Raw genomic sequence first — 26,783 nt, forward strand, 5'->3', positions numbered from 1 at the left:
TTTTAACCTCAGGTTTTTTCAAGTAGAGTTTTCAAAAAAGAAATAAAATTCTTAATAATTTGTATGTTGTTTATTTCCTTTGCGTTTTATGACACTGCGTATAAGAATGCTGTCTTCATAATTCTGCTTTATAGCAGTCATCTGGGCTTGACAGACTTAAATTTCTTCCATTAATTTAGCATCAGGGAAGTTGTATTGTGATTAATGTTTAACTTTTTGAGTTTTTTTTCCTCCACCATCTGGATTCCAGTTGTTTCCTACTGATTCCCTAACTATAATTTTTTTTAAAGAAAATTATCAGTAAGTGTTGTTGCTGGGACACCAGTTCAGGATACATGTGGATTGCTGATGATGACAATCCAAACTATAATATTTATATATCACTTTATATTTTCAAGTACTTGCAATGGTGTTACCTCAGTTGGTTTTTATAACAGAATGGTGACATACATATGGCTATTTCATGCTGCAGAAGAGGAAGCTGAGACTGCAAAAAGTGAAGTAGCTCAGACACTTCACATGGAGGCAGGTGGATCAACCCTGTGACCCTCTCAGTGTTGTGAGTCTTTCCCTTACTGAGGACTTGAAGGATAAGCCGCCACCCTTCCCACCAAGCTCAGGAGCTGCGTGCTTGACTTCCTGGCCCAGCTCTCCTTTCTAGATGGGAAGATGGCATAAGACAGACTTTATGGCGTCAGGAATCTTTATGTGCAGAAGCAAGAAGAATGGACTGGAGAAACTAGGAAGAAGGCCAGTGCAGCTTCAGTGCTGCGCCTTCTGCCTTCTTGGCTGTCTCAGGCCTGATGCCTGGGACAGTGTGTGTGGGTGGAATGAAGACGGGTTTGTAACCAAGTTTACATTCTGTGTTTTCACAGGTAGTTTTATCCTCACACATACCAAGAGCTTGTCTTACGTTATTCAGGCATCTCAGAGGCCCCTTTCAGATTAATTAGAAGGGTAGCACATACATATGTGTTGTCAACTTGCTGTGGAATGCTAAGATTTACTCCCTTGTCATGATTGTGTTGTGCATTTTATATATCATGCACACACATGTAGATACATGTACATAGTCACATATATGGGAGACATGCAGGTAGAGACCCACATGTACACATACACAGATATATGTGTAGGCATGTGCATAGACAGACAGTAGACAAGTGCTCACTCTCATCCATATCTTTTGGCACTTGGACTTTATCCTGAAGATGATAGGGTTCCATTCAAAGGTTTTAAGTGAGTCACAATTGGAGCAGGTTGGGGTTTGCAGATGACTTCGGTAGCACTGTGGAGTATGAGTTAGAAGAGAGGATCTGGAAGCCCCTGGACACCTGAGGTATTTGTACAGGATATGAATCAGTGCCAGTGAGACATGAGATGTGGTGAGTTAAGGTAGGGGTATGTGAAACAGGGGGTTTTGGTGACCCTGAGATGTCTAGGTTGTATAGCTGTATAGATGATCCTCTCTGGGTCTGCCATTCCAGAATTCAGTTTCCCATTTGTAGGTTAAAGGTGGTGGAATTTGCTCCAGCTATTTACTTACTGTGTAGAGAATACATGAAAAATAGTCCAGGTATTCCTTCAATTATCATGTAAGATGTGAAAAATATTATTCCATATATAGTTAAAAAATTTGTTTTTAATTTACACTCTTAATTTTGAATAAATAATGACTGCTTAGTTTTAAGGAGCAGACATATCCAGAGGATCTTTCCATGTGGTTTTGAAAGCTCAGCTGGGTTCTCATTTTCTTTAACTGACTCAGTGCCACCATCATATGGGATGACATCCACCCTAGAGGAAAGCTAAGGAGGGCCTTTGGGGCATCCCTGGGCTCATTTGATAGTCTCCTTTGCTATGTCATTATCTGCTGTTTCCTGGTTTTAAAATACTCTAATCAGTTTTCTTAATTTAGGCATTTCAATGCTAAGTTACTTTCTTTTAGAGTTTATGCTCATATATTGTTTTTTTAAAGTGGTATAAAATCTTAGAAGCTTGTTTTAATCTGTTTTGAGTGTACGTGTTTCAGGATTTTATTTTCTCCTGTACCAGCACAGAAGATAAAGGACATTTAAGAGAAAAGGTTTTGTGACTCTCAGAATATTTTGCTTTCTGAAATTCTTTGACCACTAGCAGTAGAGTTACTTTAGTTGTTTCAATGACCAAATTTATCAGCCAAGAGGTAATTCTGTTATCCTTTAGACAGTTGACCTAATTAACAGTCAGTGTGGTCAACCATATAGCCACAGACTTAATATCTCTTGGCTATATATTTTCATTTCTAAACCCATTGCCTTACATGGTAATGAACTCCTACTGGAATTCTTTATAGAGTAATGTGTACCTCTCTTTTTAAATAATTTCCTTTGGGAACTAAAATTTGATTTGGAAAGTGAATGAATAAATAGGCATTTACCAGGTACCTAGAAAACATCTACCTTTTGTGTTCATTCCAGCTCGAATGTCATGGAGTGCTGTCTTCCTCCAGGAGGAAGAGCTCAGAGGCCAGGGAGCTATGGGGGTGATTCAGGACCCTTTCAGGAAGGTCTGTGAGGACAAGCCATTTCCAGGATAATGCTAACACATTACTGGCCTCTTTTAGTCTTTTGTGAATGTACAGTGGGTTTTTCCAGAGGCTGCCTGACATGATGATGTTATTCTTATAAGCCAGTAGAATCCGTGATTATGAAGTCATGTATTTTTAAAAGTTTTTCAGTTTCCTTTGTAATTCAGTAAATATCAAAGCTTTAATCCTATAAGTAAAACTTTAAAGTTTTTAATCAATTTTGGGGTATAAATCAAAAAATAACATTTTCTTTCTTAAAAGGCTTAAATCAGACTGCATACTCCACTTAGCATTCCTAGACAGCGTTACAAGCTGTCTCTGTAAAGCTGAATCATCCAGCATGATGGTCAGTATGCACAAGAGAAATTTTATATTTAAATTAATGAAATTAAATAAGATTTGAAATTCTGTTTCTATGCTTTTTTTACTAGCCACATTTTAAGATAAGTGACTACTATACTGGGCAGTGCAGATATGGAAAATCACCACCACAACAGAAAGTTGTCTTTCATAGTGCTGTGCTAGGTTGTGCCGAAGGTTGTGTAAATATGGAGGAGAAGGCAGAAGATGTAGCTGAAGACAGTTTTTAAAGGTCTGCTTGTCGAAAACTAATAAAGCTTGATATTAATGCCTAGTCATTTAACAGAAAAAAAACACAGAGTTGGATTTCAGAAATATGTATAGGTAGTTGGGTTGAGGTAGGTTTCTGGTTGAAGCAGGGATGTGCTAAGAGGATTTGTATTTCAGGTAAAAAAAAAAAGTGATTAATCAATTTATGGAATACACCAAAACAGTACTTAGACATTGATACAATAGTTACCAAAAAATACTTATATTGGGTAGGAAGAGATCCTGGAAATTAAGTAAGGATTTAACTTAAGAAGCCAGAAAAGAGAAACTGAATGAGTTTACAAAAAGAAGAAATGAGAAAATAATGAAAAAAAAAATTGGAATAGAGGATGTAGATTTGGTTTCCACTTGGGTGTGTGGTGGAAGCACAGAAATCCTCATACACATTCTTACACAAGAAAAGGCTTCAGTTCAGTGCAGTCCCTCAGTCGTGTCTGACTCTTTGAGACCCTGTGGACTGCAGCACACCAGGCCTGCCTGTCCATCACCAACTCCCAGAGCTTGCTCAAACTCATGTCCATCTGTCAGTGATACCATCCAACCATCTCATCCTCGTCATCCCCTTCTTCTCCTGCCTTCAATCTTTCCCAACATCAGGGTCTTTTCCCATGAGTCTGTTCTTCACATCAGGTGGCCAAAGTATTTGAGTTTCAACTTCAGCATCAGTCCTTCCAGCAAATATTCAGGACTGATTTCCTTTAGGGTTAACTGGTTGGATCTCCTTGCATTCCAAGGGACTCTCAAGAGTCTTCTCCAACATCACAGTTCAAAAGCATCAATTCTTCTGCTCTTTCTAGTCCAACTCTCACATCCATACATGACTACTGGGAAAGCCATAGCTTTGAATAGACGGACCTTTGTTGGTAAAGTAGTGTCTCTGCTTTTTAATATGCTGTCTAGATTGGTCATAGCTTTCCTTCAAGGAACAAGCATCTTTTAATTTCATGGCTGCAGTCACCATCTGCAGTGATTTTGGAGCCCAAGAAAATAAAGTCTCACTGTTTCCAGTGCTACCCCATCTATTTGCCATGAAATGATGGGACCAGATGCCATGATCTTAGTTTTCTGAATGTTGAGTTTAAGCCAACTTTTTCACTCTCCTCTTTCACTTTCATCAAGAGACTCTTTAGTTCTTCTTCACTTTCTGCCATAAGGGTGGTGTCATCTGCGAATCTGAGGTTCTTGATATTTCTCCCAGAAATCTTGATTCCAACTTGTGTTTCATCCAGCCTGGCATTTGTCCTGATGTACTCTGCATATAAGTTAAATAAGCAGGGTGACAATACATTTTTCCTGATTTGGAACCAGTCTGTTGTTCCATGTCAAGTTCTAACTGTTATTTCTTGACCTGCCAGCAACCCTTCTTTGAGGCATTAAAGAACTGAGGTCGTCAGGCAAACTGCTGACCCCAGAATTGGGCGTGGGTAATGGAAACTCTGAAAGACTAGACACATTGCTAGAATTCAGAAACACTGTAGCAGAAATGAAGAATTAACTCATTGATAGACTAAAGGGGGATAGGTCAGAAACTCAGGTCTGCATAAAGAAAGGAAGAATGCTAGAGAAGGAATAGATGAAGATAAAATCCTTAGTTTTTCTTATTCTTAATGGTAAAGAACCCTCCTGCCAGTGCTGGAGTCTTAAGAGATGTGAGTTCAATCCCTGGGTCGGGAAGATCTCCTGGAGAAGGGCATGGCAACCTTCTCCAGTATTCTTGCCTGGAGAATCCATGGACAGAGGAGCCTGGTGGTCTGTGGTCCATAGGATTGCAATGAGTCAGACACAACTGAAGTGACTAACACACACAATTGATCTTACAGATAAACATTTGGGTGATGATAGCATATTAATTCGGACATGACTGAAGCGACTTAGCAGCAGCAGCAGCAGCAGCATATTAATTAGTGAATGAATGAAAACAATGTTACAGGAGAGAGGAACTAGAAATACTCTGTTGTAAGGTATTCATACCACCCTAGAGTTACAGTGTTATTTGAAAGTGAACTCAGATTAATTGTGAAATATATATTATGAACTCAAGGGCAACCACTGAAAGCAGTTTAAACATGAAGCATAGTTGATAGGCCAGAAGAGAAGAAGAATGGGATCTTATAAAATACTTAGTTAAAGCTAGAAAAGGCAGGAAAAGAGTGGAAGACAAATAAAGAACAAATGCAACAAACAGAAAACAGTAACAAACATGGTAAATAGTAATCCAAGTATATCAATAATAACTTTGTTAGTAAGTGGTCTAAGTACACAAGATAGAAGGTGGAGACTGTCAAGAGTGGGTAAGAAGCAGAACCCACTTATATTGTCTATTTGAGAAATCCGCTTGAAATAGAAAGACACAGATGTAGAAAGATACAGTGCAGACACTAATCCAGAAGCATGAGTAACTATATTAATTTCACGTAGAGCAGACTTCAGAGCAAGGAAAATTATCAGAGAAAAGAGCATTGCATAATTGTAAAGGGGTCATAATCCTTAATGTGTACATGCCCAACAACAAAATATGAAAAAACATGTGAGATAAGAACCAGTAAAACAAGAATAAATGGACAAAGACTTTAACATCTCTGTATTGATAACTGACAGATCCAGCAGGCAGAAAGTCAGTAAGGGCATCAGTCAACTGGATTTAATAGTAACAGTCAACTGGATTTAATAGTAACAGAATACACGTTTTCATGCTGGATACCCCAAGATAGACTATATTCTGGGCCTTAAAACACCTTATAACACTGAAAGTGGTAGAAATCAAAGTATACTCTCAGACCACAATGGAATTAAACTGGAAATCAGTAATATAACTGGGAAATCCCCACATATTTTGAGGTTAAACTGCACAGTGCTAAATAACATTTGGGTCAAAGAAGAAGTCTAAGAAGTTTTAAAATATTTTGAATTGAAGAGAAAATGAAAATACAGAGGATCAAAATTTGTGGGATGTAACAAAAGCATTGTTTAGAGGAAGACGTACAGCATTGAATGGTATAGTTGAAAAGCTTCAAGATGCATTAAGAAGCCAGGAAAAGTAGGGAAAGTAAAAGAGGAAAATAAATAAAAGGAGAAACAATGAATTTGAAAACAAAGCAATAGAGAAAATCAAGCCTAAATCCTATTTTTTTTAAAAGAGCATTAAAACTGATACTCTAGGCAGGTTAAGAAAAAAATAGAAATCACACAAGTTACTAAATCAGAAATGAAGAAATTAACATTACTATTAATCCCATAGACAATAAAAGAATATTAAGGGGATATTACAAACAACTCTGTGAATACAAATACAAAAACCTAGATGAAAATGACCCATTCCTTGAAAGACACAATCTGCCAAAACTCACCCAAGAAGAAAGAGGCCATCTAAATAGGCCTATGTCTGTTAACAACACTGAAACGATTATAGCCTTCCAAAGCACCAGGCCCAGATAGGTTCACTGCTGAGTCTATCAGAAATTTATGGAAGAAGTTGTACCTGTGTCCTGTATTCTCTTTGTGCAGACAAAAGCAGAGGGGCTACTTCCTAATTTATTCTATGTGGCAAGCATTAACCTAATACAAAAACTAAACCAAGATATTACAAGAAAGGAAATCTACAGACTAGTATCTCTCATGAACATAGGTGCAAAATTCCTCAACAAAATATTAGCCAATCAAATCCAAAAACAGAAACTATTACACAACACAACCAAGTGGGATTTATTCCAGGTATACAAAGCTGGGTTAACAATGGAAAATCAGTTAATGTAATCTATAGTATCAACAGGCTAAAGAAAAAAAAAGACCTGTCAATAGATGCAGAGAAAGCATTTCCCAAAATCCAGTACCCCTTTATGACAAAAATTCTTGACAATCTAGGAGTAGGGGAGACCATCCTCAATTTGATGAAGAATATGAAAAAAAATACAGTTAATATTTAGTGGTGAGACTTCCCACTAAGATCAACAACGTGGTAAAAATGTCTCATGATCATTGCTTTTCAATATCATACTGAAAGTCTTAGCTAATGCAATAGGTTAAGTAAAGGAAATTAAAAGTATACATGTTTGGAGTGATGTGATTGTTTATGTAGAAAGCCCTAAAGAATCAAGAAAAAAATCGAAAACTCATAAGTGATTATAGCAAGGTTGTAGAATATAAGGTTAATATAAAAAAAAGCCACTTACATACCAGCTAATAAACAATTGGAATTTGAAATTAGAAATAAAGATCATTAAACTATAATTTAAAAGGCTACATGCACCCCTGTGTTCATAGCAGCACCTTAACTAAGGACCAAAGTTACCTCCATCAGTAGAGGACAGGCTTATGTGAAGTCCCCACTAAAATGCATGGTCTGCATCTAGTCATGAGGAAATATCAGAAAACCCAGGCTGAAGACAATCTACAAAATAACTGGCCTGTATCCTTTAAAGTCCTAAAAGAAATCAGTCCTGAATATTCATTGGAAGGACTGATGTTGAAGCTCAAACGCCAATATTTGGCCACCTAATGCGAAGAACTGACTCAGTGGAAAAGACTCCCATGCTGGGAAAGGTTAAAGGCAGGAAGAGAAGGGGCCGACAGAGGATGAGATGGTTGGATGGCATCACTGACTCAATGGACATGAGTTTGAGCAAGCTCCAGGAGTTGGTGATGGACAAGGAAGCCTGGTATACTGCAGTCCATGGTGTTGCAAAGAGTCGGACACAACTGAGTGACTGAATTGACTGATCCTTTAAAATGGCCAGTTTCATGGAATGCAGAAGCTGGGAAACTGGTCCAAATCTACAAGGGCAAAGAAAATCTAATAAATATGTGCACCCATGGTCCTGGATTGAATCACAGACTAGAAAGACAGAATAACTGCAAAGGAAGTTACTGGGACAATTGGTACCATTTGAACTTGCAGTTTGAATTAGATGATGGTAGTGTATCATTGGATTTCCTGGGTGGCACTAGTGGTAAAGAACCCATCTGTCAATGCAGGTAGGCGTAAGAGACATAGGTTTGTTTGCTGGAAGAGCCCTTGGAGGAGGGCACATCAACCCACTCCAGTATTCCTGCCTGGAGTGTCCCATGGACAGAGGAGCCTGGCAGGCTGCAGTCCATAGGGTTGCAGAGAGTCAGACACAACTGAAGCAACTTAGCACACACACAAAGGCTATCATTGTTACATTTCCCAATTTTGAGAATTCACATTATGTAAGAGAATATCTTTGTTTATAGGAAATATGTTGAAATATTTAGGTATAGAAAAATATGGTAGCTGCAGTTTATTTTCACATAATTAGGGAAAAAACTCATGTAAAGAAAGCAATGGGGTCAAATATAAATGGTGAGTTTGTGTAAAAGTTATACCAGAGTTCTCTGTACTATCCTTGCAGATTATTTTCTGTAAATTTGAAATTACATCCAAAAACTTAAGAAGGAGAAATATATAAAGCAAAGTGTTTGATGTGTGGAGAACCAGTGTTCTCATTAATGAGCTCTTTAGGTTTGTTCAGTAATGTAAATTCAAGTCATTCAGTCACCAGTTTTCAATCTAGGAGTTTTAAGAGAGACCAGAAACTGGGTTTTTGTCTTAAAGTACTTTGAATTTAGATGAGGAGAGAAGAGCAGTGCACACACAGTCTGAACAAAAAATAATAAAGTCATTGTGTTTGATATGTGACGTGGTGTAGAACAATTATTGGCAAATATTTTCTGTAAAGGGCCAGATAGCAAATATTTCTAGCTTTCTAGGCCATTATGGTCTCTGTCACAACTGCTCAGCCCTGCTTTACAGTATGGAAGCAGCCATAGATGACACACACAGAAATGATGCCTTGCTTTTCCACTGAAACATTATTACCAGGAGAATGCAGGCTGCATCTGGCCTGAGGGCTGGTCTGTGTTTGACCTGATTCTCAAATGTTAACACGGTGGGGTTTCTTAGGAGCAGTTACAGAACAGTGTGGTTGGTTAGTGGTGAAGATGTGAGCCCTGGAGGTGCTCACACCTGGTTCATACCTAGTCATTGCCACTGACAAGTTACACTGGGAGGGCTTTACACCTTTGCTTTCTTGTTTGTGAAATGGGAATAACAAGAGCCTCCTCCATAGAACGTGTGGAAGTTGGTGAGTGTAGTCATACTCCCTGACTGCTGCCTTCTGGCCGCTTTCCTGGCTCCTCTCTCATTCTCTAGATGGCTCCTTCCCAGCAGCCAGGATGATCCCTCATCCTCTCTTACTCCTCAAGCCCATGCTTCCCTGTCAGACTTAGAACCGCTCCTGCCAAGCCCTCATCCTGGTGGGTCCCTTGGCTGGTGCTGTATGTGTCTTGCTGACACCACCCTCCTGCACAGTGCAGGGCCTTTGAGTTAATTTTTCCCTGTCTCGGAGTTTCTCATCTTACTATTCAGATTTCCCAGTAAGAGATCTCTTCCCTGGCTTCACAATTAAGTAGCCATTCAGTCTTTTTATCTGATTTCCATTCCTCTCCCATATGATAGTCTCTTGTCTGTCTTTGGCCCTTTAGAAAGTGACCTACATGACAGGTAGTACCTTGTCCAACTGATTCTCCACACACAGTCCTGAGGCCACTACCTTAAAAAAGATGGGTGGAGTTAATGTAATGGGTTAATATGCAAAGATTACCCAATATAAGGACTGCCCCATAACTGATGTTTAAACTGTTAGCTAAAATCATTACTGTACAGCCTATAAGGTGTACCTACTTCCCTTAACAGACATGGAAATGAATTATGAAGCTGGAAAATGTGACCCATGAAGAAATATTTGAAGATCAAGGACTAAAGAAAAAAAAAACACCACAGAGATTTATATCTAGTATCTGATTATACAGATTCCAGGGTAATAAAATGAATAGTTAAAAGTCTGCAAATGAATTTGAATGCCTTTTTCCTGGAGCTTTCAAACTGTCAGGCATATATTTACTTTCCTTCCTTCCCTACTCTTCCATTTGTGACAGTGTCTGTAGGAAGATAGACTCTGTCACAGGAACAGAAACAAGGCAGAGAAGCTTGGGGCCTTGGGGCCTTGGGGCCTTCACCAAACAATGGAGTGATTGAGCTCCCGCTTTGTTTCAGACGTCCATACAGAAGCTGTCCAGGCTGCGCTCGCTAAACACAAAGAAAGGAAGATGGCAGTGCCTATGCCTTCCAAACGCAGGTCCTTGGTTGTGCAGACCTCGATGGACGCCTACACACCCCCAGGTGAGCAGCAGGCCCTGTTGGCTTCAGAGAGGGATGAGCATGCCTTAGAATTAGGTTAATGCCAGCAACTGCAGTCTCTTTAGCTTTGAAAATCATGGTGCTATAATTCAGGTTTTTGAGAACCAGAAGTCCAGAAACAGTGTATATGCTCTAAGTTAAACTTGGAAGGAAAATTGGCATGATTATGTATGCATTGTAATGTCTATATAAATATGCATTTTAAGATTTTTAGACTCATAAATATACAGACTTTTGTTAAAGTCGTATAAAATTTAATTCTTCACATAGCAAGAGACGTTGGATTTCTTCTCTGCTTAGACTGGTGTATGCATATTCTCAAGTCTTCAAGCTATCAGTAGGTTGTAATGTTCTGTTAAGAAATTGAATGAATTGAAAAATTTAGGCAGTTACTTCCCTGGTAGCTCAGTTAGTAAAGAATCTGCATGCAATGCAGGAGACGCTGGTTCGAGCCCTGGGTTGGGAGGATCCCCTGAAGAAGGAAAAGGCTACCCACTCCAGTATTCTGGCCTGGAGAATTCCATGGATTTTCTAGTCCATGGGGTCGCAGAGTCAGACACGACTGAGCAACTTTCACTTTCAGGCAGTTACTTAAATCTGGTGACATCAGTTTTTGCTGTAAAGTGCAGATAGTAGTTTTGGGTATCCAAGTTGCTTGCTTTGCCATCGAGTTACTAAAGCTGCCAAGGGCAGCATATCAGTGAGAGATGTAGCTCTGTGCCAATAAAACTTTGTCATGAAAATAGGCAGAGGGTTTGGTCCACAGGTCTGTCCACCCCTGATGTACATGGTTGAAGGTAATATCCCATTTATATTTCTGCTTTTGTTTAATCTTGAATTTTATGTAACTACCTTATTTCTCTACTTAACTCTGTACAAATAATTATAATCTGTATCATGTGGTGCTAGTGGTAAAGAACCTGCCTGCCAGTGCAGGAGACACAAGAGACATGGGTTCAATCCCTGTGTTGGGAAGATCCCCTGGAGGAGGGCATGGCAACCTACTCCAGTGTTCTTGTGGCGAATCCCATGAACAGAGGAGCCTGGAGAGCTACAGTCCATAGGGTTGCAAAGAGTCGGTCACGGTTGAAGCGACTTAGCACTCACATAGGCACGTACATGTTATTATCTTCAAAACTGAAGTGAAGCACAAAATTAAATGTCCAGGTATCTGTTAGAAGCACAAGCCTAATTTACTTGATTTTGTATGTGTGTGTGTATGCGTTTCTTGTTCCAGCATTATTCATGGCGTGGTTGCCACTCTGTCTTTTCTGCAGACCTAAGTTACCTGGCACACCCCTTTGTTCACAAGAGAAATTTAAGGTGGAATAAGAATAGTTGAATATATAAAGCACTTTTTGGAGTCTTGTAAAGTTTAGTCCTGAGTGTTTGCAAGCAGTGAGGGTAACAGAAGCACATACTTCAACTTAGGGGTGTGATCAGGTATGTCTGGTACTAATTCAGACCACTCTTCAACTTCTCATGCTTTCAAAAGTGAAAGTTCTGAACTTTGTAAGACAAAATTTAAATATAAAACTTAGTTGTTTTGTGTTTTCTTAAAAGATAATACAAGAAATGTTCTTAAGAATAGAATTTTCTAATAGGAAAGGGAGTCCTTTTTGCTGATTTCCTTACATTCCTTCATTTCTTAATTCTGAGCCATAACATGTAATTTGAACTGTTTTTAAATCAGCATGGGATTCACTGATGGCTCAGATGGCTAAGAATCTGCCTACAATGCAGGAGACCCGGGTTCAGTCCCTGAGTCGGGAAGATCTTCTGGAGAAGGGAATGGCAACTCACTGCGGTATTCATTCTTGCCTGGAGAATTCATGAACAAAGGATCCTGGTGGGCTACAGTCCATGGGATTGCAAAGAGTCAGACACAACCATAATTAGTATACTTAATCCTATTTGTTTAGTTTGTGGTTATAATTTGCCAAAATATGAATGTGAAAATTTTAATTTTGTATGTGTATAACAAACAGAATGGACTTACATGGATAACAAACCCACTTCAAATATATTTTAACCAAATCTTTGCAACTAGACAATATTCAGGGAGTTGGACAGTTTTCTGAGCCACTTTTTATGGGAAATACTGAGTCTGAAGTACAAAGTGCCGTGTGATTTATTTGTGTGTGTGCTTTTCTTTATGTTGACTCTATCCTCTGGGGTGTTACTGTGTCTTTCATGATGAGAGACAGAACTTTCAGAAGAACAAATCCTGTACAAGTGTCTTTGCAAAATATAAAAGAACATTATTGGAAATGTCATTTTTGGTGCATTTAATTGTTTGGTTAGCATTTTCAGGTATACTGTATAATACATCTTATAAACTGTCATTTAGTCTTGAGATAGTTTTGTACAATCATAAATGCCAACACTATCATTATAAATTTTTTTATTCACAACCTGCCACACTCACACACAACTTAAAATAGCACATGGCTCAGAGAAATACTTTGAATAAAGAAGGGCTACAGAGCATCACACTTTGAACACTTTAAAGTTTAGTGTCTTGGAAAACGCCACCGTGGCCTTCTTGCTTGGTGTCTGAGTGCACAGAACAACATCTGGTTATTCCCCAGCGTCTTGAGTGGAGGACAGGTGAGGATGTCTTTGTCTGAGTTTGGAATGTCAGGAAGACTCCAGCATATATATGTAAGGTAAGGTGCTTTGGACGAAGACCTCACGATACTGAAAAATAATTTGTCATCTGAAAAGCTTGTGACTTTTCAAGAGTGTTCAAAGGTCATTTACCAATTAGTGTGTGAGGTGGGTCTGTGTTTGGAGAGGGCCTGGGCCTGGGAGTGCTGCTTGCCCCAGTCGCAGCTAACTGCCTCTGTCCCACAGATACCTCCTCTGGCTCAGAAGACGAAGGCTCGGTGCAGGGCGACTCGCAGGGCACCCCCACGTCCAGCCAGGGCAGCATCAACATGGAGCACTGGATCAGCCAGGCCATCCACGGCTCCACAACCTCCACCACCTCGTCGTCTTCCACCCAGAGTGGGGGGAGTGGCGCCGCCCACAGGCTGGCCGACGTCCTGGCTCAGACGCACATAGGTGAGTGCCCCGCGGCAGCTGGCTGCGCTGTTCTCCCCATCCGTGCATTGGAGTGGCTGTTGGGTGTCCCTACCCTGTTTAGTTTGCATTTTCCCTGTCTGTGCATCGTGGCCTCAGAGCTCACTCGAGGGACAGGTCAGGCCCTGTTTCTGCTCCTGGGCTGCTTTACTGCGTTGGCTTTACTGTTCTGTGAAACCCTTGGTTTTTTCTATTTTTTATATCCTAGACGTCTTCTACAACTATAATTTAGGAGTTTTCTGCTCGTAGAGGAGTGCATTCTTGTTCATTAGGGAAACATGCAGTCATATCTGGTTACACATTTTCTTCTCCTCATGCTATAATGTACTCCTAAGTAACATTTTAATCATGCTAATAAGCATGACGGGGCACTTGAGAGTGAGTTTGCCCTTACTTTGGAAAGGGGAGGCTTTCATCGCTGCAGCTTTCATCACTATAGCATTTTTCTGCTATAGGCATTCAGATTTCTGGGGTGGTTCCCAGAATGTATGTTAGGTTACAAGAAGTGGGATCCTTTGTATTTAAAAAAGCACAAAGTTAGGAAGCATTGGCAAGGTGTTTGAAAACTGTGTAAAAAAGGAAATTAAGTAAGAGTTGTTAGAGGAAAAGAGTGTATTGAATGAGCAGTGGGGCTCCGTGAACCTGGAGTACCTGAGGGTCATGTGCCGCTGCCTCTACCCTCACCTGACACTCACTGTGCCACATTCATCTGGTGTATGAGCTCCAGATCTGTTCTCAACCATTTCCAGCTGTGGCTTGAGATTTTTAAATACTGAAATAATATTAATATTCATAAAAATAAATCACTTGCTTTGAACTTGGTGCCAAGATGGTTCAGTATGTTCTCCATTCAAATGATGTAGAGCAGGGTCAGCCACGTCCAGGGACACCAGTGCGGTGGTTGAGCACTGAGCACAGGGCAGGTGCATCTAGCCTCATATCCAAAAGATCCCCATTTAGAAAATAGGCTAGTGAAATGAATGAATTCGATATTCTGCCACCTTCTCAGATTCACACAGTATTTTTTTTTCTAGATTACTGTCTCCATGACAGAGTCAGAGGAGTTCTACACTGACTTCTAGGACTTGGCCCCAGTGGCGCTTGCTCAGCATGTAGCTGAGGTTAAAAGCCGCAGCCTTTCCAGAATCAGCAGTGAGGCCGATTGTCTCCCAGCGGGACACAGGGAGGGCTGGCTTCCTCAGCAGTCACTGTTGGCCTGCTCTAGTTTGTTAGTGGAAAGAAGAGGAATGATCTGTCCTTTTGCCACCTTTCCATTGTGAATAAAAAGGGGAAAATAGGAAAATTCTTCACAGTTTTTAAAGTAATGCTTACCTGCAAAGTGGCATTATTAAATTTGACTTTAAAACACTTTTGGTAGCATATGTTGGTTACTGTGTACTGAGAAACTCTCTTTGAAATCAGAGAAACTTGTGACCATTAGATATTTTTGAACACTAAAAGTTTTTCCCGAGTGTTTAGGAACCTGAGACAGTCCCTTGACACTGTCAGCGTGCTTTATCCAGCAGCCACATGCGCAGGTGGGGCATGAAGCTCCTTCTACCTCTGCCCCTCACTCTGACCTTGGGAATGTGTGTTTCCTGATTCAGTTCACTTTTAAGGAAATATCAGCAATCTTACCAAGAGAAATACATAATTTTGGACATATTACTCCCTGCATTTGTTTCTCACTTTATGAAGTTACACATGGAATATTGGAGGTAATTATCGCACAGATAATTAAACCTACCCAGACTATAAAAGGTTGCATTACTCATGTGTGTTAAGTCTCAGTGTAACTAAAAGAGAGCTTCTGTGTATGTGACATTTCACTAATTTCTAATTTGGCACAAAGATAAGTTCCTAGAATATCTAGGAATTTTCTATAAATGCAAAACAAATTTTGTTGAAAAAAAGCAGTGGCAAAATAATAAGAAAAGGAAAATTAAGATTTTTTTTATCCCTGTGACAAAAGCCAAAGAAGTCAAAATTCAGAATTGACAGTATTTGACCTTTTGTTGAGGCCATCAAAAGCCTACAAAATAAGAAATGTGTACGTGTGTGTTTTAAGGAATGTAGGGTCAAATAAAGCACCATTTGGCACCTTGGGTGCAAAGAGGAATGCACCCTCGAGGTGAGGCACTTGGACAGGGTCTGTGGAAATGTCTCTGGCAGTGGGCAGAGGGAAAATGAGTGGTTAGAAACCACCAAGTGACAGACGAGCGAGTGGTACTTCTGCACTGTTGTTTAGAAGGAAATCCTGCATCCTTGTATGTCCATCCTGATGGCACAGTGGCACCACTCACCGCCTGTCAGACTGGCTTAGTGGATGACGTGGTCCTCATCCAGGGAGTCTTTCTTCTTGTGGCTCTGCTAGATGGTATTCACACTTGAGCACTGACAATAAAGGCTCGAGGCATCCCTGTCACAAGATGCTAATGCCTGAGGTGTACACGTTTGTGACTCAGGAAGATGGATGCACCATGCAATGGCCTCTGCAACCTAGACAGAATAGGGCCTCCACATTGTCAAGAGAGAAAACCAGAAAGTGTTTACAGAACCTTTGTGCATGCTGTGTTCCTGAGACAATTGGCAGAGGATTAGCACCTCTGAAATACTTGATCAAAAGTCAAGGAGCATAATTTAGAGTAACCAGAAGAATTAAAGCAACACTTGAAACTTCAAGAAGCATATTTATAAAAAGGCACTAGAGTAAAATATTATAGGAATTAGCTACATGGAAATAGAGAAGGTAAAGAGAAACTATTAATACATTTCTAGATTAAGAAATAAGAACAAAGCAGAATAGATAACATTGTTGTACATTCAGCATCAAAATTTGTGTAGTCAGGAAATTAAAGAGACTTTTTCACGAGCTACAGATGTATAGGTAATGTGTGTGTCATCTTTTGTGACTGATGCATTTGAGATGTTGTCTCATAGAGGTTTCATCTGCACGTGTTGGGGGTATATTGTCATTAGCCAGATATTCATAGAAGTAATTGCATTTCCAGAGTATCATAGAGTTTATCAGCATGAATGCTGCTGTATGTATCAGCAAGGAAATTCTCATCAGGTTTCCTGCATCAATCCTGCTAAGCAGGTAGACGTGCCTCCATGTGCTTGATGCATAATTAGCCTGGAGCCTGGCATTTGTTCAGGATCTAGATTCTGGTTTTCTAGGGAATTTGCTCAGAGGGCTGAATGTAATAAATAACTATAATTTATTTATGTATAATCATCCATAGTATCAGTTCTTTCATAATCTCTTTACTGATACTTTTCAGACATTTACAATCTTGAAATACTAACTACACACCAAGGATGGTGGTATTAGCAAAGCCTGCATCACTGGGGCTGGGGTTTCTCTGAAACATTCTTGCCTCCCTTCCTGGCCAGGGTGTCCCCAGAAGCTGGAGTTTCCTGATTCAGAGGCCGTGTCCACCTGTTTTTCCAGGAAAGGGCCAGAGAGTGGGTGTCAGGCTTTGTGGGCCATACAGTCCCTGCTGCTGTTCCTCAGTGCCCTGGCTCAAGAGCAACAGGCCGTGCGTGAACAGCAGGGATGGCTGTGCACCAGCAAGACTTCATTTATAAACACAGCTGACAGACCGCCCCGTGAGCCATAGTTTGCCAGCTCTTGTTTTAGAGAATTTTAAGCCATGCTATTGAAAAAATAAGCAGGAAAAGAAAAATTTGCATTAGGTAACACAAGGCCTGTGAGACTCTTCCATCAATTACTGCATGTTTCTGTGGCTCTGTGGGTGATTCTGTACTAAAAGAAGCCTGGCTTGAGAGGTATATCTCTTTGGCCAACATGACTTTGGCCAACATGGGAATTTTTAGTTAGGTCCTATCCTAGATTTGGCTTCTAATCCTACATTTTCTTCATCAGTTCATTATAAAGCTGAGATCTACAGATACTGAAATTAAGGGAATGTCACCATGGATCATCGTCTATCTTCTTGTCGAACATCTCTATAACCACTGATCCCTTTCCAGTTCAGATATTTCCCTGTCTTTCTCCGTTCTTTTTTTTTTTTTTTAATGTGATTCCTTTTCTGGGAAAGAAAGCTCCTTCTTTCAAGGCTCATCTTGTCCTCATTCTGGATCCCGGCTCCTCCCACATCTGCTGACTCAACTCTCTCCTCTGTTGTGGCTTCACTTTTCTCCTCTGGGAACCGGAGCTCTGGTTGCGATGACTACTTTTTCTCTCCTTGCCCGCTGGGACCACACCCTGTTCTCTTTCCCCTCTGCCCTTGCTTCTCCTCTGGTGGCTCCTCTCCCCATCCTGTCTTTTTGTGTTCTTGCCCATGTCATCCACTCCCACAGTCTTTAAGGCTACCTGCTCTTTCACGACTTTCAAATCTGTACTTCTGTCTCCCATCCACATTTCAGAGTGCCTCTTGACCCTGCCCCTCAGCCCTGCCTGTGTCCTGAGATCAAGCTGTCTAATGAGGTCCTACTGTCCTCAGACCAGCACACCCCTTGTTCTGGGCATTCGACTGCCACATGCCATGCAGGCCTCCTTCTGCTCCATCACTACTCTCAGTACCCTGGCTCCAGGCACCACACCTTTTGTCTCATTATTGTAGCCCTTCTCACCTCTGTCTGTCCTGTTCATGCTGTCCTTGTTGCCCTGTTGATGTTGTCAGGGCACAGATCTGCTCCTGCTGCTTTTCTCCAAAAATGCTTTGGGGCTTTTGCAGCTTGAAACTGATTTTATTTATTTGAATTTTATACTTAGAATCAAAGTCATGGCTTTGACCCATAATTATCCTAACCCTTCATCCAGGACATGCTTCATGCTGCAGGAGTACCTGGGGCCTGCTGCTCACACCTTGGTGCATAAAGCAGAGTGACATCTGTTCAGTTCAGCTCAGTTGTGTCCAACTCTTTGTGACCCCGTGGACTGCAGCACGCCAGGCTTCCTTGTCCATCACCAACTCCTGGAGCTTCCTCAGACTTGTGTCCATGGAGTCGGTGATGCCATCCAACCACCTCATCCTCTGCCATCTCCTTCTCCTAGTGCCTTCAATCTTTCCCAGCATCAGGGTCTTCTCCAATGAGTCAGTTCTTTGCATCAGGTGGCCAAAGTATTGGAATTTCAGCTTCAGCATCAGCCCATCCAGTGAATATTCAGGACTTATTTCCATTAGGATTGACTGGTTGGATCTCCTTGCAGTCCATGGGACTCTCAAGAGTCTTCTCCAACACCACAGTTCAGAAGTGTCAATTCTTCAGTGCTCAGCTTTCTTTATAGCCCAAATCTCACATCCATACGTGACCAGTGGACAAACCATAACTTTGACTAGACGGACCTTTGTTGGCAAAGTAATGTCTCTGCTTTTTAATATGCTGTCTTTCCCCAAAGTTCAAATACGTATGACTCAGGAAGTAGTAACAGACATTTACGCATTATGCACTTGAGTTTCACAGATTTCTTTCCTGGAACTCATGAGAGGAAAGGATCCCCACACAAGGGGAGAGATGGCAGAAGCTGAGCCTGTGGGCTTGAGCAAAAGGATGGCAGTGTCACCATCATTGCAGGATGTGGAGGGGGCAATGTCGCTTGTGCCCTCAGCCTCAGTGAGGAGCAAGTATCAGCACTGCGGCTCCACTGCTGAGAACACCGAGGCCTAGGGAGGGGAGGCCAGACCCCCACCTGCCGGGTGTGGGAGCACCTGCTCGTGACGCCCGGGGCTTGCTTCCCCTTGGCTTTTTTGTTCCAGCTTGGACCTGCTGGTTAAAAACACACAGAAATACAGTTAAACTTAGCATAAATGATAAAATTCCAGTGTCCCCATCACAGCTCGCTGCGTCTGTGGTCCTGCAGGTCTATGGTGGTTGGAGCCCTTTGGCAGGAAGTTAAGTTTGTGGATGTAAAAGTCGAGAAGCTATTGTCAGGAGTTAAAGGTTTCTCTTCTGACTGCTATATTTAAAATGGATAACCAACAAAGACCTACCATACAACACATGGAACTCTGCTCAATGTTATGTGGCAGCCTGGATGGGAGGGGAGTTTGGGGGAGACTGGGTACATGTATACATATGGTTGAGCCTTCCCTGTTCACTTGAAAGTATCACAGCATTGTTTGTTAATCAGCTATATCCCGATACAAAACAAAAAGTTAAAGATTTCTGTTCTGATATTAGACTATCCTGAGATTTGTCTAACAGTAGCTGTCAAACCTTTATGGGATATTTGTGGCATAAATGTGGGAAGAAGGTCGTTCCAGGTCTGAGAACCTGTGTAATCCTGCTAAAGTCAATCTCTCAAAGCTTTGGCTAAGAGAAATATTTGAATATTGAACCCTTTCTAACCATCTCCAGGTTTAGTCTGCAAATCTGAAAACCAACTGTGAATTGCCATTAGCAGTGTTTCACACACGCTCTCACTGGTAACCAGGGCATACTGTTCTTTCCCTGAGTGATTATTAAAGAGTAAGGAGATAAATCTTCACTTACATTGTCATGTGTCAGTATGATACATGGGTGACACAGCAGTAGAACCCTCCTGTTGGGGCTTCTGTCAAACTAGGGAGGTGGATGTTTTGGGGGAAACCAAGGAGGAAGGCCTGCTCTTCTGGTGACCTGCACATGGAAGACAGGTTGGTACAGTGGGCAGCCAAGCAGCATCTCTAGCAACAAGCTGGATGCTCTGCCTGCTTCCCTCAGCATCATGCAGGCACCTTTCACTGGGTATTGCCTCCACGTTTCCACTGAGGAACCCAGTTTTCTGCTTCCATGTGGACGGCACACCCATGTCGTCTTAGGAAGCCAGGGCAGCTGGGTAGACGGGTGGTTTGAGGGCCTACATCACTTCCTGCTCAGTGACAGAAGAGGTCGTATTGACCAGGGGAGACTTGGGAGGGCCCTGTTGACAGATGGAAGGCTGGATTCCTTAACACGGCTCTCCTTAGCTGTCATCAGTTAGTGGACAACGCGTACTTAGCTTTCTACACATGAAGAACAGATTTCCCCCTTTTCTCCTTATTTTAGAAGTTATTTGGGGACTAAAAATAACAGGCTGAAAGTATCTTCTCTGACCACTGACCCCTGAGGTCCCTAGTCAGAATTAAGGAAAGTTGCTTTTTAGCAATGTGAGAAACAGAAGCACGTTATCTGCAGTCATTAAGTAAGTGGTCTGGTATACTCATTCTTGTGTTCATTCATTCTTTGAACTATCACTCCAGTGTTTGCTGAGTGCAAACGATGTGAGCTGGGTGTTGGGCAACTTTAGCATCTGAGTAGGACACAAGAGCCGGACTGAGCTGGACACCTGCAAGAGTGGAGATAGGGAAGGGGGTAGTTCAAGGACGCGTGGAATCCCATGGTGGAGCTGAGCAGGAAGGTCAGCTAGTACCCTGAAACGGTCATGGCTAAAACAGCTGTCCACAGAGTTGGATGAGTAACAGACTAACATCCCGAATGGGAGGGGAATGCAGTGAGTGAGATGGACCTCTGGTACCAGTGGCACCGAGACAGCATATACTGTCCTGGAAGAAGGCCAAACACGCTCCCCTCCCATCTTCCCTAGTGCCTTGATTCCAGGGTCTTCAGGAACCCATGGCAGCTGCTGGGAACAGAAGCCATACCAGGGTGGATGAAATAGGGAACAGGTGCAAAGCTGTCACAGTAGCTCTGGGGCAGTCACAAAGGAGGTGACACCTGATAGGTGGCTGGAAAGATGGCTGCCATTTTTCTGTTGATTTTAAGAGTTTTGGGAAATTGAACTGAGGAATGGTGGGTCATCTGGCTCAGAAGATGCAAACCTGCTCTGATGAGAATCCTTGGTCTTCAGCTACTGGTGCATTTGGACCTGATAGGTCTCAAGCCTGGGGCTGATGTGCACTTTAGACCTTTGAACCTGCACCTTCAGCCACACTATGTTTTATCTTATCCATAAGTGTTTCTTGAGCATCTTTTATATAAAAAGGTCTTTTAAATACTACCAAAAAATAGGTATTGAACTCAGAGTTAGATACCTGGAGGCCTGATCTTTATACAAATGAATCAGGGCACTGTGTGTCACTGCAGTGGCAGAATGTTCTTGGCTTCATGACAGCAGCCAGCTGCTGGGTTTATGATCCTGCAGTGACAGCATATGTGGGGAGTTTGCAGGGGAGGGGGAGGGGCTGGCATATAAATAAATTTGGAAAGCACGTTGAAGTCACGCAGCTGTCACTGCTCCTATGTCTTAATCACCAGATGTATTGGAATGGTTCCTTTTCCCACCTTCAAAGTGGCCGCTCAGCACAAAGATGTGTTGACCGTCACAGTGGTGTGGCTACCATGTAACAGGAATAGGTAAATCTGAGTAAGATGGAAATGCAGGGAGCTTAACGTTTTAGCTGCTTTTGTCTTAAGTGGCTAATCTGAAATGTTACTCATCATATGTTGGCATCTATTATAGTTTGATTTGAAATATGAGGCCCCTGTGAGTTAACTACTCAGCCATGGAGAACTAGATTATATTGAAACATGAAATAAGGTCTGTTTGGCAAAAGCGCGTGCCGGGGAGATGAAGAGAATGAATAAGCACATGCGGGGGAGATGAAGAGGATGAATGAATGCAGTGTCTGAAATATTAAGGGGGTCATTTAAATGGTCCTCAGGAGTCTGACAAAGCATCCCATCCCCACCCTCCTCTCTCTAACAGGTGAGCTTTTTCTGGGCTGTGATCTAAGAAATTTCCCGTAAGTGTGTGTGGTGGTGGCTCAAGCAGCCATAACAGAGCACTTTAAACATAGCTTAAACAACTCTCATTCCTTGGTTTGCAGTCCTGGAGGCTGGAAGTCTGAGATCACAGTGTCAGCAGTTTCTTCTGAGGCCTCTCTGCTGGGCATTTAGACAGCTGTCTTCTCTGTGGGTATCTGTGACCTCATCTTTACTTACAAGGACACCAGTTAGATTGAATTAGGGCCCTTCCTGGTGGCTTCATTTATGCCTTAATTATCTTTTTAAAGATCACTTTCTGAGACTTCCCTTGTGGTCCAGTGATTACAAATCCACCTGAGAATGCAGGGGACATGGGTTCAATCCCTGGTCTGGGAAGATTCCACATGCCACAGAGCAGCTAAGCCCTTGCACCACAACTGCTAAAGCCCGCGCGCCCTTCCCCACATTCCACGACAAGAGAAGCCACTGCAGCAAGAAGCCCACACACCACAGCTGGAGAGTAGCCCTTGCTCGCCACAACCGGAGAAAGCCTGTAGGCAGCAGTGGAGACCCAGTACAACCGTGAATAAATTTATTGACCACTGCCTCCAAACACAGTCACCTTCTGAGGACCTGGGGATTAGACTCCAACATGTGAATTTAGAGAGGACATAGTTCAGTATATAACCGCCTGGGCACTTCTGAACAGGGAGATGAGAAGTGGGGAGCTGGGCTCTCTGCTGATGGCCTGTGCTTAGGGGCTGATGCCAGCTGTTATCAGCGATCTCCAGGTTCAGACTCTGGAAGAGTAGTTGTTGGTGCCATGAGCTGCCCATGGTTCCTCTCCTGGCACGTCTGTCTGCATGTCTGGTAACACCAGTGCTTGTGTCCCTCTATCTGTGTGATTCCCACTGTCACTCAGAGGTAGGCACTGTCATTAATACCTCTTTTATAGGATGCGGGATGGAGGCATAGGAAAGTCAATAACCAGTCCCAGGTGATGAGGTCTGAGACGTGGACCTCCCATGAGGTTTTCCATGCACTGATTAGTGTGCCCGGGCTCAAGGGTCTCCAGAGTCCTAAGTGCCTGCATTGGTTGGACTGTTGCTACATTTGAAGCTTACCTAGGAGTTCAGGTTAATATTTCTCAGCCTCAAGTCTCACTTGGTGTAATATCTCTTAATGTACACATGTTCACTGCCATAGAAGTCAGTCTGTTCACTTCAGGTGGATTCGGGACTTGCCAATTTACCTACTTGTTAAAATTACCTGCAACCTCAGAACAATACCCATGACTGAGGTGGTTTCCAGACATTTGCACAACAGCTAAAATTTGAGTCCCTGGCATACAGGTTCCCAGCAAAGTCAACTGGGCATGCCCTGGCTTCTTGTTTAGCGCAGTCTTTAAACAGTGTTCTTTCTGTGATCTCTTTGGTGTTCTGTTTTTCCTTGTTCTTGTGCTTTTCATTAGTGAGTTCACAGTTTAAACTGGCCTTCATTTGTAGTGCCAAGGTAGGCAGTGGCCACAGGAGAAAGGCTTTCCAGTACCTGCTCCCCTTTAACAGCACAAAATATTACGCTTCTTTCATGTGGAATTATAGAATCTTCACAAACCAGTTAAATCTTACTAGTTTCTGTATCGTAAGGCTTAACAAATCAAAATTAATAGTATAATACCCATTACTAGAACTTACTATGTATAAAATGACTTCACAAGTCTCATTTCACATACTCAGTGTGCCTGGGTCTTTGCTGTGTGTGGACTTTCTCCAGTTGCTGAGAGCAGGAGCTACTCTCTAATTGTGGTCTGTGGGCTTCTCATTGTGGTGGCTTCTCTTGTTGAGCTCAGGCTCTAGGCTCATGGGTTTCAGTAGTTCCAGCATGCAGGCTGAGTCATTGTGGCAAACAGGCTTAGTTCTTGAACCAAGGATTGAACCCATGTTCCCTGCATTGGCAGATGGGTTCTTATCCGCTGTACCACCAGGGAAGCCATATGTCTTATTTAATAAATGCAAAATTGGGCTTTCTCCATTTAACCATTTAAGTTCTTAAGTTTTATCATCAAGTAATGTGTGGAGGGCTCACTGCATGTCTCATGTGCAGAACGCAGTATCCCATACACAATAGATGTAAACAATTGTTTTTTGAATGACTGGACTGTTCAATACTGTTCATGCTAAAACAGATATTAAAATAGCCACTATTTTTATCACAAATTGTTCTCAGAATTTCACATGTGTTGTTCAGTCACTCAGTCATGTCCAACTCTTTGAGACCCCATGGATTGCAACACGCAGGTTTCCCTATCCTTCATCTCCCGGCGCTTGCTCAAACTCAGGTGTGTTGAGTTGGTGATACCATCCAACCATCTTGTCGTCTGTTGTCCTGTCTCCTACTGACTTCAGTCTTTCTCAGCATCAGGATCTTTTCAAATGAGTGAGTTCTTCGCATCAGGTGGCCAAATGAATTGGAGCTTCAGCATCAGTTCTTCCAATGAATATTCAGGGTTCATTTCCTTTATGATTGACTGGCTTGATCTCCTTGCAGTCCAAGGGCCTCTCAAGTCTTCTTCAACATCATAGCTCAAAAGCATCAATTCTAATATTGTAAAGTAATTAACCTCCAATTAAAATAAATTAAAAAAGAATAAAAGCATCAATTCTTTGACACCCAAATGTCTTTATGGTCCAACTCTCACATCCATATATGACTACTGGAAAAACCATAGGTTTGACTGTATGGATCTTTGTTGGCAAAGAAATGTCTTTGTTTTTTAATATGCTGTCTAGGTTTGTCATAGCTTTTCTTCAAATGGGGCTTCCCTGATAGCTCAGTTGGTAAAGAATCCACTTGCAGTGTAGGAGACCCTGGTTCAATTCCTGGGTTGGGAAGATCTGCTGGAGAAGGGAAAGGCTACCTACTCCAGTATTCTTGGGCTTGTGGCTCAGATGGTAAAGAATCTGCCTGCAATGTGGGAGACCTGGATTTGATCCCTGGGTTGGGAAGATCCCCTGGAGGAGGGAAAGGCTACCCACTCCAGTATTCTTGGGCTTCTGCTGTGGCTCAGATGGTAAAGAATCTGCCTGTAATGTGGGAGACCTGGGTTTGATCCCTGAGTTGGAAAGACCCCCCTGGAGGAGGGAAAGGCTACCCACTCCAGTATTCTGGCCTGGAGAATTCCATGGACTGTATAGTTTGTGGGGTCTCAAAGAGTCAGAGTCTGAGCGACTTTCACTTTTTTCACTTTTCTTCCAAGGAGCAGGTGTCTTTTACTTTCATGGATGCAGTCAGCATCTGCAGTGATTTTGGAGCCCAAGAAAATAAAGATGGTCACTGTTCCCAGTTATTCCCCATCTATTTGCCATAAAGTGATGGAACCAGATGCCATGATCTTAGTTTTTTGAATGTTGAGTTTTAAGCCAGCTTTTTCACTGTCCTCTTTCACTTTCATCAAGAGACTCTTTAGTTTTTCTTCCCTTTCAGCCATAAGGGTGGCGTCATCTGCGTATCTGAGGTTATTGATATTTCTCTTGGCAATCTTGATTTCAACTTTTGATTCATCCAGTCCAGCATTTCACATGATATACTCTGCATATAAGTTAAATAAGCAGGGTGACAATATACAGCCTTGACGTACTCCTTTCCCGATTTGGAACCAGTCTGTTGTTCCATATCTAGTTCTAACTGTTGCTTCTTGACCTGCACAGAGATTTCTCAGAAGGCAGGTAAGGTGGTATGGTAATCTTATCTCTTGAAGAATTTTCCACAGTTTGTTGGGATCCACACAGCCAAAAGCTTTATCGTAGTCAGTGAAGTAGAAGTAGATGGTTTTCTAGGATTCTCTTCCTTTTCTGATGATCCACTGGATGTTGGCAATTTGATGTCTGGTTCCTCTGCCTTTTTAAAATCCAGCTTGGACATCTGGAAGTTCTCGGTTCATGTACTGTTGAAGCATAATGGGAAAATTTTCAGCATTTCTTTGCTAGCATCTGAAATGAGTGCAGTTGTGTAGTAGTTTGAATATTCTTTAGCATTGCCCTTCTTTGGGACTGGAATGAAAACACCTTTTCCAGTCCTGTGGCCACTGCTGAGTTTTCCAAATTTGCTGGCATATTGAATGCCAGCAGTTTCACAGCAGCATCTTTTAAGATTTGAAATAGCATAGCTAGAATTCCATCACCTCCACTAGCTTTGTTCATAGTGATGCTTCCTTTTTTTTTTTTTGTTTTTTTTTTTTTGTTTTGTTTTGCTATTTTTTTTTTTATTTTTTAAATTTTAAAATCTTTAATTCTTACATGCATTCCCAAACATGAACCCCCCTCCCACCTCCCTCCCCATAACATCTTTCTGGGTCATCCCCATGCACCAGCCCCAAGCATGCTGCATTCTGCGTCAGACATAGACTGGTGATTCAATTCACATGATAGTATACATGTTAGAATGTCATTCTCCCAAATCATCCCACCCTCTCCCTCTCCCTCTGAGTCCAAAAGTCCGTTATACACATCTGTGTCTCTTTCCCTGTCTTGCATACAGGGTCGTCATTGCCATCTTCCTAAATTCCATATATATGTGTTAGTATACTGTATTGGTGTTTTTCTTTCTGGCTTACTTCACTCTGTATAATCG

The 26,783-nt window shown here is 41.9% G+C and overlaps 1 protein-coding gene across 8 annotated transcripts in view; it reads left to right on the forward strand.

Moving 5' to 3' along the window:
- Window positions 1-26,783, forward strand: part of DIP2C (disco interacting protein 2 homolog C) — a 308,773-nt gene that overhangs the window by 175,274 nt on the left and 106,716 nt on the right. For all 8 annotated transcript variants that reach the window (XM_027976813.3, XM_027976814.3, XM_042229724.2 and 5 more), the window contains 2 exons: window positions 10,272-10,397; window positions 13,272-13,481. In XM_027976813.3, the coding sequence (XP_027832614.1) occupies window positions 10,272-10,397; window positions 13,272-13,481 (336 nt within the window). The remainder of the gene's footprint in view (window positions 1-10,271; window positions 10,398-13,271; window positions 13,482-26,783) is intronic.

This window comes from Ovis aries, chromosome 13 (genome assembly GCF_016772045.2).
Source record: "Ovis aries strain OAR_USU_Benz2616 breed Rambouillet chromosome 13, ARS-UI_Ramb_v3.0, whole genome shotgun sequence".
Taxonomy (NCBI): Eukaryota; Metazoa; Chordata; class Mammalia; order Artiodactyla; family Bovidae; genus Ovis; species Ovis aries.